This window comes from Adiantum capillus-veneris, chromosome 21 (genome assembly GCF_014529385.1).
Source record: "Adiantum capillus-veneris isolate H3 chromosome 21, ASM1452938v2, whole genome shotgun sequence".
NCBI classification, from domain to species: domain Eukaryota; kingdom Viridiplantae; phylum Streptophyta; class Polypodiopsida; order Polypodiales; family Pteridaceae; genus Adiantum; species Adiantum capillus-veneris.
Window position 1 is genome coordinate 4,674,790 of NC_140951.1, and position 13,816 is coordinate 4,688,605.

Consider the following 13,816-nt stretch of genomic DNA (forward strand, 5'->3'; position numbering starts at 1 on the left):
ATCCAATGCACATATTCAAGAATGTGGGTAATCTACTATGGGACCATCTGACCGGCAAGAAAGATACTTTGGGAGCCAGAGTTGACCTTAGAAATGTGGATCGTATGGAGCAATATTGGCCGCAAACAGCGTCTGATGGATCGATAAAACTCCCTAAAGCACCATGGATTTTCACAGGAGCCCAAGAACGCAAAGTAAAAGAGACCATTCGATCTTTGCGGACCCCCACTGGCGTAATGCACTCTCTCCGAACGTGTTTTACTAAAGAAGGAAAGCTTACCGGTTTGAAGTCACACGATTGGCATAAAATGTGTCAGGTACGTTCATAGTGGACTTTAATATCATTGCATAAAATGTGGACTTTAATATCATTGCTGCACATACTTTACAGTTTATTTTACCGGTTTCCATTGAGGGATGTTTGTCTCTCGACATCCGTAACACAATCTACAAACTTGTAAAGCTCGTGCAATGGATCTCACAAAAGGAGATCAACGTAGACTCCCTACCTTTCGCCAAACTAAATGCTGCGGAGCTTGTGTGCATGTTTGAGAAACATTTTCCTACTACAATGCTAACCATTCAGGTGCATCTTCTTGTTCACATAGTTGATGAGGTGGAAATAGCTGGCACACTTCATTCCAGATGGATGTTCTTCTTAGAGCGTTTCATGAAAACGCTTAAGGGATATGTGCGTCAAAAGGCACGTCCGTAGGGTAGCATGGCAGAAGATTGGTTGGTATCAGAGTCCCTAGTGTACATTGGAGAGTGGCTAGACAGATTTGATAAATCCCGGGACACGCTATGGCGAACCATAGATGATGAGCGCATATCTGGGATTTTCATGTGCAATCTCGGTGTTGAGAAGAAGATGACGGAAGATCTAGAGGCTAAAATCAACCGATTTTGCATGCTTCACAATCCAGTGATGCAAAAGTGGATTTCACAATATGAGGATGCAAAGCAAGAGTGACAAAGGGCACGAATCGAGTGGAGACGGGGAAGACGACCACCGATGCACTATCCAACGGTTCTGGAGAGCCTACCAACCTTCATGAGCTTAAGATGGTTGCACAACCAATTGAAAAGCGCACAACAATGCGGTGACGAAGTGACTGAAGAAGAGTGGGAGTACTCTCGGGGTTGCGCGACCAAGGTAAGTTTGCAATGTACTACTAGCAAGTGACTTTATTTATAAACGTTTGAACGGCCACTCATAATCTTTGTTCGTTGTAGTATAAGTCATACACAGCAGCATGGTGTAAAGGTCGACATTTTAGGGTGGAACGAATCGACAAAAAGCGTTTTACTCAAGATTGTGGAATCATGGCAAAATTTGAACAGTCTAGTCGACGACGTTCCTCTGATGCAGATCCTGTGGTGGCGGAACTCACTTACTTCGGCACGCTGCAAGAGATTTTGAGGATCGATTACAAAGGATTTTTTGTCAACTTGTTCGACGTGCAATGGTTCAAGATAATCATGGAGGGTCGCAACGCTACTGTGCGTAGAGGAGAGTCTGGTTTTCTTGAGGTGGATTCTACTAAGAAATGGACTGACCTAAGAGACACTTTCGTACTACCCGAGCATTGTGAACAAGTAAGTATGTAAATAGTTAACATCCCCCTTTTACAAGTTATGTGCTTTAAAGCTCTCATGTAAGTTATGTGGCTCTGGCAGGTAATATTTCATCCTACAAAGTCTACATCAAACTGGTGGTACGTCATAGAGGTAGCCCCTCGTAGTGCAAGGACGTATGAAGGCTACCATGTGCCAATCACAACGACATCAATGGAGGAGATCAGAGAAGATGCTCAATCAGAAGCCGCTGCGGTGGTGCCAGACGAGCATCAAGATGCTACTACTCTATATGGGGTGCATGCAGAGGAGCTACAAAATGAAACAGAGGATATGTGTTTAAACGGAGAGCTCTATATAGATATAGGAAGAAGTTATGCTGAGTTATGCGAGGATGAGAGAGAGATCTCTTAAAGCCACAAATATTGTATTTGAACAATTTTGCTCCGTGTTGTAAAAGCTCTGGCACTAGCAAGTACCTTCCATGGTGTATAACGCTCTTTTCTACTCGTGCTCACATCTTTTGATTGAAAATTCTGAGTTTTTGCCTTGCCTCTTCTATCACTCAATTCATTGCGTCATTGTATTTATATGCGTCATTACGTCATTGTATTTAATGGTCTTTGCGTCATTGTCTACTCTATTCATTCAATATTAAGTTTAAATATTCGTGTGTTTAATGCAGGTATGGATGATGAGGAGTTTCTTTCTTCTTTGTCACCGCAGCAGAGACAGTGGTACGTGGAGCGTCATCGCTCTGGCGCATCATCACGCGCGTTCCTACTCCATCCGCATCTCCCTCTCTTTCGGAGCATTCGGCGCGCTCCGAAGCTTCGGCGTCGACGAGACGAGCTTCACACTCGTCTAGACACCGGCGCTCTAGTGGTGGCGGTGGCGGTTGTTGTGGGGATTCCGCCACCGATGCCTCCACACCGCCTCGTTTTCGACGAGGCTCTTTACCCTCCCCTTCTTTTCCCGCCCCCACACCAGCCACAGCATCGCCATCTACGCTAGGTTTTGCACGGCTGACTGTTCCTAGAAGCTACACACCTCTACCTACTCCGCCAGGAGCCACCCCACTCGACACTCCTCGCTTCGGGGCCCAGACGCCGGTGGAGACACCTGACGTCCGTACCCCCATCGACACGCCGCTAGAGACCCCTGCCGGGACACCCAGGTTCGCGTCACCGGCCAGAGGGCTTGCCTTACTCCGTCGACATCAGCGGCGGCATCATCATGGATGATGACGGCAAGAAGGTGATCTCGCGCATGCGTGGTTTTTGCTCTCAGCTGTTTAGACACTACATACTAAACAAATGGAGTGAAGTACCAAGTGATTTAAAAAACAGAGTCATCAGCATACTTCATGATGAGTTTCCCGTTCCAACACGGGATCAGCGCTTCAATGAAGACCTGATGAAGATTCGAATGCGCGAATACTACAAACACAAGCGTTCCGAAGTGCAAAAAGCAATCAAGAATGGGTGGAACAGGCCAGATTGGCTGGCCAAAGAAGATTGGAAGAATGCGAAGAAAGCAGCGCGCGAGAATCCCGACAAGTGGAAGCAACAAAAGGATGCAGCCAGAGCGCGAGTAGAGGTAGGGAGCTCGCACCACTTGGGGAGCGGTGGATGGGCATCATTTGAGGCCAATTTTATAAGTGTTTTCGCATTGCTCTTTATGTTCGATAGTTTAGGGTTTATGAGTTTTTTAATTCTAACATAATGAAATCTTTGTATGTTTTGACAGTGGTCGATGACACGACGTGATCCCACACCGTACGAGCGCGAGTACGCAAGAAGGAAGGGCTTAAACGCCCTGATGGACATTCTCAGTTCTCGCGGCGGCATGGTTAGTATTAGGGTTTACTCTTTTTTATTTTTTGTATTGTTTTATAAATGTCGTTATATGTTTATACTTATGGAAAGCTGTCTTATTGTCTTTTTTTGCAGAATCCGACAGATACGCCGCTTGGACGCGATGAGACGTCTGACTAGACGACGTCAGTTTAGCCGTAGCTAGATAGCATTAGTTTAGGGTTTCTCATAGCTTATGTATCATGAGACGGATTTTATACATCTTTTTGAACCATGTATATTATTACATTTGTCACCGCAGTTCCTTTTGCCAATCAATTCTTTATGCCTATGATGTTGTACAATTGTCATTATTACATTTGCCAATCAATTCATTTTGCCTATGATGTGTACACTTGTCAATTTTGCAAACAATGCGTCTTGTGGGTGACTATTTTGGGTCTATTATCTATCCTTGCATTTTTTTTAAAAAGTGAATCAAGTACAATATGGTTGATGGGTGGCAAGGCATTCAATGTCCTGCCACCAAAAAAAATTCTCTCGGACGTCGCTATAAGCGTCGCTATTTATGGCTCTGTGGCGTCGCTATGAGCGTCGCTATAGTCTTCTGTGTAACCGTCGCTATGGGCGTCGCTATATAGCGACGCAGATAGCAACGCTCTTGTAGCGACGCTCGTAGCGACGGTTTTAGCGACGCCGGGGATTATAAAAATCCAGTGTATTTCCGTCGCTAACAGCGTCACAAGAGCACACAACCTCTTGTAGTGGTATCTGTGGTATTTGTGTTAGCTTGCTGCTAACAGTCTCATATGGTCAACCTTGTTAGAATACTTATGCCTGATACATCTTGACTATGTGAAAAATATTTAAGGTTATCGAAAATACATCCCAGTGACAGATACTTAGCATGTCACATATGCTATAGTCATAATTTAATCTTTTAAATATCTCAAAGGAAAAACTTCAGTACATATACATGTGTCCTTGACTGGCTGACTTGTCAATTTGTGAGGGAAGTTTTGATTGCCGACCAAAAGGCATCCTTCTTTCACTATACAAAGTTAGTCCTAAATTGTGAAGAGTGATGTCACTCACAAAAATGGTGCAGATTGTGTCATGATGGCTCTTAATATAGATGTCATAAGAAACGATAGAGAGAGAGAGGGAGAGAGAGAAAAGGAGAGAAGACTTGACAGCATATGTGGTCCTAAATCCGAGTATCATAGCACCTAAGCATCAGGCACTCTTTCCGTGTTCCACCCAAGTACTCACCTTTCATGAACATGTACTTCACGTTCAACTGCTAAACTCCAATAAGAGCGTATACCAAAGGCATTTTTTTTCCCACTTGGTTTTTTTCCTTTGGTCATCTAGGTTTTAAACCCTAATCTAAAGACACCTATCACCACCTCTTGTACATATTCCTTCTACATCAACAATAAGGAAATTCTAATCAATCAATTGACAAATGAATTGGAGCACCAATTTCAGATCATAGCATACTTCTCCTCAATGGCGAGTCGAAGAATGGCCTACAATGACAAAGCTGCAGACAAAACTAACAACATGATTGCACAGGAACAAAGAAGTCCCCAATGAAGAAGAGCAGACATAAAAGTAATCAGAGGATCTCAAAAGATGAATGGTTATGATGATGATGATGATGATCGATTCCGCTCTAATGGAGTTCTTGTTGTGGTTCGACAAAGTTACAAGCAGTGCAACAGATGAAGCCAAAACGACAGCAAAGACCACATTGCCATCGACAATCAGGTCATGTCGGGACGACATGAACGCGGAAGGGGGCAGTGTTGACCACTGGGTCAACAACACAACATAACTCATGTTTCGTACCAAAGTCTTATCTTTTGCGAGTTATGAAATGCTGCGGATTATGGCTATAAACGTCATTTGTAATGAGTAGTTATTCTAGTTTCAGAAGCCGAGGTGCAATGGCACTTCCAGATTGTAAATACAAAGCCATTTGACCCTTTCAACCCCATTTTTGGTTAAACCTAAGGTAGCCTTAGTATATAAGGTACCTAGGTCATTTTGTAAGAAAGACTTTTTTTCATAATCAAAACTTTAGCGTTGCCGTCTACTGTGTGTGAGAGAGAAAGAGAGTGAGTGTGAGCTTTATCCTCTCGCTACGCCCAGCTCGCTCAACACATTGGAGATTCGACTGCACCATTGTTGTAGGCTCGAGGAGAGCTACGCGACAACGCCAAGATTTCCACGAGAGACGAAGCGCACACGCCGACGCATCTATGAGCTATTTGTGGCCGTAAGTGTATCAAACGATGTTTGTTTTCTGCATGCTAGCAGTCTATAGAATGGTGGCGACATAAGCTACGCATATGTACTCACAAATTTCAGTTTCGGGCACTTTCAAAATTCTGCTATGTCATTCTACGCGTTTTCCGCAGATGGGTTTAGAGTGAGGGTTTTGAGTGTAGAAGCTTAGGGACAGGTTCATCCTAGTGAGGGGATGGTGTTCCTTAAGTTTCGTATGAATCTGGTATGATTAGGTGAGTTACCTTCCGTATGTGTGTATGTGGCTAGGTGGTGTAGTTGAGAGCAGTGAGGTTCTTGATTGTGGTATAGTTGGCCTTCCAGAGTGTTGTATGTGTAGGATGGTCTCATCCTGACAAGCTAAAGAGATTTCCTCCGTGTGCCTATTGTGTCATCTGTGTCCTCGATTGACATTATGTTGATCTAGGTAGTGTTTGCATGCACTTCATGGGTGTGTGAGTCGCTCCTCCAACACATGGTTCCAAAACATTCCACCAGGGTCAATCATAGACTTGAATACATTAGCGCAAGGATTTGTAGCCGCTTGTTCCAAAACGGGGATCAAACATAATACAATAGCTCAAATCTACAGCTTTAAACGGAAACATGGTGAGTCTGTTAGGGATTGTGCAACTCGAATGAAATAATACATTACCAGATGCCAAAGTTGGAGATACCTGCAGAGGAACGACTTGTATCCTTGTTTCTAGAAGGAGTGCTAAACAAAGAACTTCATGCTATACTCTATAGCAAGAAGCATACAACCCTAGAAGCGTGTGTGTCAGATGCTATTGAGTTAGGAGACAATTGCAAAATTTTCAACGAAGAAGATGTCCCTAAGGATAACTAAAGTGAGAAAACAACATCCACTAAACCAGCACAAGTGGGAACGACTGCTGCAACACCACTCTCATCCATAGAACATATGCTTAAAAGAATGAACGACATGATGAACAACATGCAAAAAGCACCTATGAGGGGATCAGGACAGGGGATATCTCAACAGGGACAACCAATTAGGCCACAAAAATGGTGTGAAATGAAGGGTAATGGACCAACATGAGACCCGTGAGTGCTACTTCACATCAAAGTATGATGGGAATGTTTAGTATGTGCCCATGAGGCCACAAGGACAACCCATGTACAGATATCAGCCTAATATGGCCCAAGCTCAAAGACCACGAATGGGTATGGAAAGAACTCAATATGTGTTGGGACAACAACCTCCGTATCCATGACATAATGCAGTGCTTGTAAAGTACATGCACTCTGAAGGAGTCATAGATGAACAAGCATTAGTGCCTGCTGCTACCCTATGCAGAGCCTAGTTCCTCTACAGTAATGGTAGAAGGAGATTGGTATAATCCACATCCACCACCAATGGAAGAAACAGTGACTTATGCTCCACCAGAGCTCGCACCAATTATTATGTAGCTAATCGGAAGGTGTCAGACCTCCCATGGTAAGACCCATGATGAAGCCAAGAATAGGAAACTGTCATAACTATGGTGCTGATGATCATTGGAATAATGAATGTCGAGAGCCTGACAAAAACATCAAACCATTTGAAGCCTTTTATACAATGTTGCAAAAAGGGAGGATACTTTTGGAAGATTGTCCTAAAAATCCTTTGAACAAGGGTAAAACTGTAGTAAACGTAGTCCAAGTGATACCTAGTATCTCATCAGAGAGTAAACCAATTGTTCCAATCAAGGTAATCACTAGAGCCCAAGCCAAGAAAAAGAAACACAACTCCTCTGGATTCGGAAAACACAAAAGTTTCTTCTCAAAGAATCAAAAGAAGCAGAAGCAAAAGATATGAGATGAGAAAACAAAAACAACAAGTTGAAATCAAGGAGAAAGCAACAAAGCTATTCCAGGAAAAGCTGAAGAGAAACTGGAAGTGAATTCAAGGAAAAACAGTAGTGAGATGTGGAGGATCCATTTTGGTTGATAAAAATTTTGAGCCTATTAATGCCGCCTTGGAAGCCTACCAAGTTGGGACTTAAAGCATGCCAAAACATGGAAAACAAATGGAAAATTATCCTTCTCGAGACATTGAAGCAGCAAAGCTGTAAGCTTATCAAAATTTGGTAAGAATCACGCAAGAAATGCTGGAAAAACAAAAACCCAAGCTTGAAAAGTATTGCAAAACCTGAAGAGCTTGTGGTAAAAGAAACAAAAGAAAAATCCTATGTGGTGGCAGAACCCCACCTTGAACCAAACAAACCAGAGCTTATAGGGCCTGACAGCGAAGATGCCTTAGACGGAATTCCATTCGTAGAGAAAGACTGACCAGGACACTTATGGGAAAAAGTGAGAGAGATCAATGATGGGAGCCTAATTCTAAAGTCAGCTCCTATAGAGAAAGTATGGTTGGATAACCTGCCTTATGATATGAACATGGATGTACAATCCTTGTATGGGGATTGCGGATCGGAAGCTTCAGAAATGTCGAAACCATTGACCTTAAAAACATTACCTTCTTACTTGGGAGATAACGAAGATGAATCCACACTCAGGTAAAAAGAGATGAACAGACCCTAGAAGTAGACAACATTCATTCAATCATGTCTACACCCATCCAATGCACTCTTACCTTGGGAGAATTGCTAAAGCTCAGAACATACTTATGGAATGATTGAGGAGTTTCAAACTTCGAGCGAGACTTTCTGAGCAAGACCTAAACCGAGCAAAAGTCACGAAGATTGAAGACCACTTATGGCATATACAATGTGTGCTCTATCATCTCTTTTTCTATTTTCTCATGTGGTAGAGTAGCGCGTTCTCTATTATTTCCTCTCTGTCTCTCTCTCTCACACACACAGATGCACTTTGCATTTTCCATTCTAGAATATATAAGGTGCTATTTTCTATCTCTCTCTCTCTCTCTCTCTCAATTAAATGCCTCTTGATTAATTAAGAAACTATGAGAACTATAGCCATGTTATGATGAGCACAGTGCATGGATGCAAAGAACACAAAAAAGGACCCTACAATATGAACACCATCCACTTCATGGAGTCATCAACAAGTCCAATTTTTTTTTTATAGTTGCAGTGCATGGATGCAAAGAACACAAAAAAGGACCCTACAATATGAACACCATCCACTTCATGGAGTCATCAACAAGTCCAATTTTTTTTTTATAGTTGCAGTTGAGGAAGCTTCAAAAACGTGAGGCTTTTAAGTTTTATGAAGCTTAAATTTTTGTGAGCCTTGGGTAGATGATTAAAAAGGAGACTTAGTATAGTTATGAGTTATGAGGATAGACTTTAAGTCTGAGGACTTCAATTTTCCTTTGAAGTTCAAACCGTTGGTTCAAAGTATTAAACTTTAGACATCCAAGCCTTTAAAAGCTTTAAACTTTAGAGATCCAAGCCTTTAAAGGCTTTACTTTTTTCTAATCTTTTGCAAGGCTGACGCCTTTCACTTGTCTTTTTTTCAAAAGAGAAAATCAAAACAGAACTCCCTCAAGCAGCACGCACCGGCGCGTGGAGCTTCAGAGAGTTTTGAATTTTGTTCCTATTTAGCTAAATGTAAATCTTATTCCTCTCCCTTTTTTCAAATGAGAGAAGAATCTTTACTTTTGTGTGTGTGTGTGTGTGTGTGTTAGGTTTCACACATGCGTACCGCCAGTCGGTAGCTACGTTCCCCCTTCACCGAACGGTCGTATGGCATGCTTTGCGCACATGCACCGGCGGTGGCAGCTTAACCGGCCCAGAACCGGACATAAGTTTGCGCACATGCACCAGGACTGGCCCACGAATGAGTGTTCTTAAACCCACGATTTCGCTTATTGTCCCGCCCTTAGCAAGTCTTGTAGTCAAACCCTGCAAAGGCCATTAAAGCTGATTGCTTAGCCACAGTACCCTGCTACACGTTATGAGCATCCGTTGAGCATACATATGCTAATAATGGAATGGCATCGCTTCCACACCGTTGCAAATGGCTAGGGGAGGGGCATTGCTTTCCGGTTACTGCAGCTAAACCACGTTCTACAAGCGGTAAGCTACGCTCCAAAATCGTGGTGGGCCTCGCTAGAATCTTCACCGAACGGCGTTCTCTTTTGGGTGCATGTGCGCACCCTATGTGTGTGTGTGTGTGTGTGTGTGTGTGTGTGTGTGTGTGTGTGTGTGTGTGTGAGAGAGAGAGAGAGAGAGAGAGAGAGAGAGAGAGAGAGAGAGAGAGAGAGAGACACTATGCCCACATAAAATTTTTGTGTATGCATTTTTAGTGGATGGAGAGAGAGAGAGAGAGAGAGAGAGAGAGAGAGAGAGAGAGAGAGAGAGAGAGAGAGAGAGAGAAGCACAAAGAGAGGAAGATTAAATTATAGAACACTCCATAGGGAGAGAGTGTGTTCTTGAGAGAGAGAGAGAGAGAGAGAGAGAGAGAGAGAGAGAGTTTGTGTATTCTACAAACTATGAGACATAGAGAGAGATAGAGAGGGAGAGAAAACGTGCATGATATGATTTATAAATTCCAAAAAAGAAGAGACATAGTATGAATATATGTGCTACAAGAGAAAGATAGAGATAGTGTGTGTGTGTGTGTGTGTGTGTGGTATTTAATGCTTTACCATGAGCACAGAGAGAGAGAGAGAGAGAGAGAGATTTTTTGTGTGTAGCTATGTGGGGGGGTCATTGTATAATGTTTCTAAAAAAATGTTACATGAACTCGCTCGCTTTTTGGCTTGCTCGGAATGTTTTTCTCGGTGTTTGGTAAGACTCGAATGATTTACAGACAACCCTAGAGAAGGTGGGGATAACGGGGTTAATCTCAAAAATTTTGGAAAATTTGAAAAACAAAATAGACAACAAAGAGATTCGATCTGTTCCCATAAACAAAGTTGGAGAATATTATGAAGGAGAGGAAGGAAACACCACCCTCTCAGTGAAACTGGATAGTGGAGCTGGCATAGCCATAGCCACTAAATTAGTATGGGAATCCTGGGGACAGCCAGCCATTAGACAAACTCGAATGAAAATGCAGTTGGCTAATGGAAACATTGAGAGACCATTAGGGCTCCTTGAAAAAGTGATAGTCAATTCTTGTGGAATTGAATATCAACACACTTTTGCCATAGTAGACTTTGGGAAAAAATCAACTATAAAATCATATTGGGAAGACCTTTTATGCGACAGGTACATCTTATCCAAGATTGGAGAAACAATTATCTGTACTTGAAGCAAGTGGGATCTATAACACGAGTCAATCTAAAAGATCACACTTATAGAGATGTCTTGAAAACACCCATCCAAGAGTTTGATTCAGTCTCTTCGGCTGAAACTAAACTCCTATCCTGGTTAAACAAAGACACTCTTATTTGGATGTGTGGCCTCAAAAAATGGAAGCTTAAGATGAGAAGAATGTTCCTAGAAGGGGACTGCACAGACGAAGCCTATGTACCTGAACCTTTTCCAGAGCATTTGTTTGAGCCATTTGAGTGGACTCAAATTTTAGTGACAATGGATGTAAGTGTGAATATGTCTATGCCTACTCAATTTTGCAACGAGGATGGCTACGACATAATTCCCATCCAAACGATTTTAATCCTCAACATTGAAGACAAAGATGAGGAACCCAAGGACTTAATGAAAGCTCAACAAGTCTTTTTAGACCTCTATTACGATGCAGTTGATGAGTTAGATGAAATCGCAGCTACCTCAGAAGATTCGGGGTTAGAAAAAGAGCATATGAGAGCTAAGGTACTTTTAAAAGGAGGGGAGGAAAAGTTTTTTGACTTTCCAAACCGAAAATCAAGGAGACAAAAATGATATAGACAAAAAAGAGACACCAAAATTGTGAAAAGATGACCTATGCCATCAGTCTCCAATAAAACACAATTTATGATCCAGATAGATGCAAATGATTGTGTCAAGGACAAAATCAATGGCAGATATCCTTGAAACAAATACTCAAAAATATCTCAGACATTGGAAAAAACAAGGAAGGGTACTCAAGCAAAATCAGGATAAGAAACCAACCATGACTCGAGAGCAGAAAAAGAAATATCAAGAGTTGAAAAAAGCTCTAAAAGGAGATATACACAACCAGAATGGAAACCACGGAAGAGGATGGTAAGGATGTAATGCGTGTTCCATCCCATTACAAAAAGTATACTTTTTAAAATTGAAAAATTATAGTCGAACATGTTAGGGAACTACAAAAACAGGGCAAGTCTTACGAAGGACCTAAAAACGCTAAAATGATAGACTTGACTGAACCAGGAGAAGAGCCTAGATCGGCTTACATTGCAAATGACCTAACAGAAGAAGAAGAAGAGATCTTGCTGAGCTTGTTAAAGGAATACCAAGATATCTTCGCTTGGTGTTACAAGGATCTCAAGGGTGTTGATCCAGAAATCTGTCAACATACCATACCCATGAGAGATGATGCAAAACCAAGTAGACAAAGGCCATACACGTATAATGAAACATTTGCAAGGAAGATAAAAGAAGAGATTGAAAAACTAAAGGAAGTTTTATTCATTTACGAAATTGAACACATAGATTGGCTGTCTCCAATTGTGGTAGTACCCAAGAAGAATGGAAAATTACGAGTGTGTGTTAATCTCAAAAAGGTGAATGCAGCTACAACTAATTAGACGGCTTTTCAGGATACAATCAACTTTTGGTTGACTCAAAAGATCAGCATAAATCTGCTTTTACAATAGAATGGGGTATATTTGCCTATCAGGCTATGCCGTTTGGGTTAACTAATGCTCTAGCCACGTTCCAAAGGTTGATGAGCCATGCTTTTAAAAAATATTTTAGGAAATTCTTAGAAGTATATATGGATCATCTATGCGTACATTCATCAATCCGGGCTGATCATTTTGAACACCTCAAAAAGGTATTCGAGAAATGTAGACTTTATATGATTTACTTAAATCTTGAAAAGTGCACATTCATGCGTAGACAAGGAAAAATTCTTGGACATATAGTGTCTAAAAATGGCATAGCTACTGATAGTGACAAGATTCATGTCATTGTTGATTTTCCTAGACTAACAACAATCAAGGGGGTACAAGCCTTCATGGGGAATTGTGGATATTACCGACGGTTCATCTACATGTACGCTATAGCTGCAAAACCCATGTATAGCTTGATCACACACTTTTAATGGACTGAGGCATGTGAATAATCTTTCATGAAGCTTAAGCAAGCTCTCAACTCAGCTCCAATATTGAACACACCATATTGGAATGGTATTCCACGTACATGTAGATGCTTCAAATTTTGCTATCGGTTGTATACTAGCTCAACCAGGGGACGAAAAAATTGACTTTCCTATTTCTTATGCTAGCCGACAATTGAACATGGCGGAAAATAATTACACCACCACCGAAAGGGAAGGATTAGGAATGAGCTATGACATTAAAAAGTATAGACATTACCTATTAGCCAACAAGTTTGTGTTCTTTGTGGACCACCAAGCTTTGTTGTATTTGGTCAGCAAGCCATGCAACGCAGGAAGAATAGTGAGATGGTTCATCATTATTTTGGAATTTGATTTCACTGTGGTTGTAAAAAAAGGCACTACACATCAATAAGCAGATCATTTGTCAATGATGTTTCAAGAGAATCACCTAAAGGGGTAGACAATGATCTACCAGATGCCTATTTGTTCTTCGTGGAAATGATACCTAGATGGTCGGAAAAAATTGTGTCATTGATGACAATAGCTCAAGTGGATTCACAAATACCACTTTCTATCACAATCGGATTAATCGAGCAATCGGCTATGTATCAATTTCTAGCTGGTAGGCTATACAAAATAATTTGCGATGGGATATTGCTCTTATGCATTCATCCTATGTAACAACACTTGTTGTTGAGCAGGTTACTGATATGACCTTGAAGAAGTTGGAGGGAAGTGCAAATGTTGTAGCAGAAGTTGTTTTTCTATGAGGGATACCGACTCCAGCAATCAGTGAGCCATTGTTTATTGTGCTTCCAAGTCGGGAAATGTAAAAGGTTCTAAAACATTTTTGAATTGTAGTTCTGTCTCAAATCCATAGTAGGTAAAACATGCTCGCTTCACTTGCATGCTAATAGAGTTCTAATCGACGAAGAGGAGAAAGCATCATCAAGGAGATACCTTAGTCCACTTGGGTAACACTATCC

At 41.6% G+C, this 13,816-nt stretch overlaps 1 protein-coding gene across 1 annotated transcript; it reads left to right on the plus strand.

Annotated features, from left to right (window-relative positions):
* The first annotated feature begins 1,015 nt into the window (after positions 1-1,015).
* LOC147430477 (uncharacterized) lies at positions 1,016-13,600 on the plus strand. The gene is made up of 3 exons (XM_086494538.1): positions 1,016-1,156; positions 1,237-1,461; positions 13,532-13,600. The coding sequence occupies exons 1-3, from the start codon at positions 1,016-1,018 to the stop codon at positions 13,598-13,600; spliced, it is 435 nt and encodes a 144-aa protein (XP_086350664.1).
* Positions 13,601-13,816: the final 216 nt, after the last annotated feature.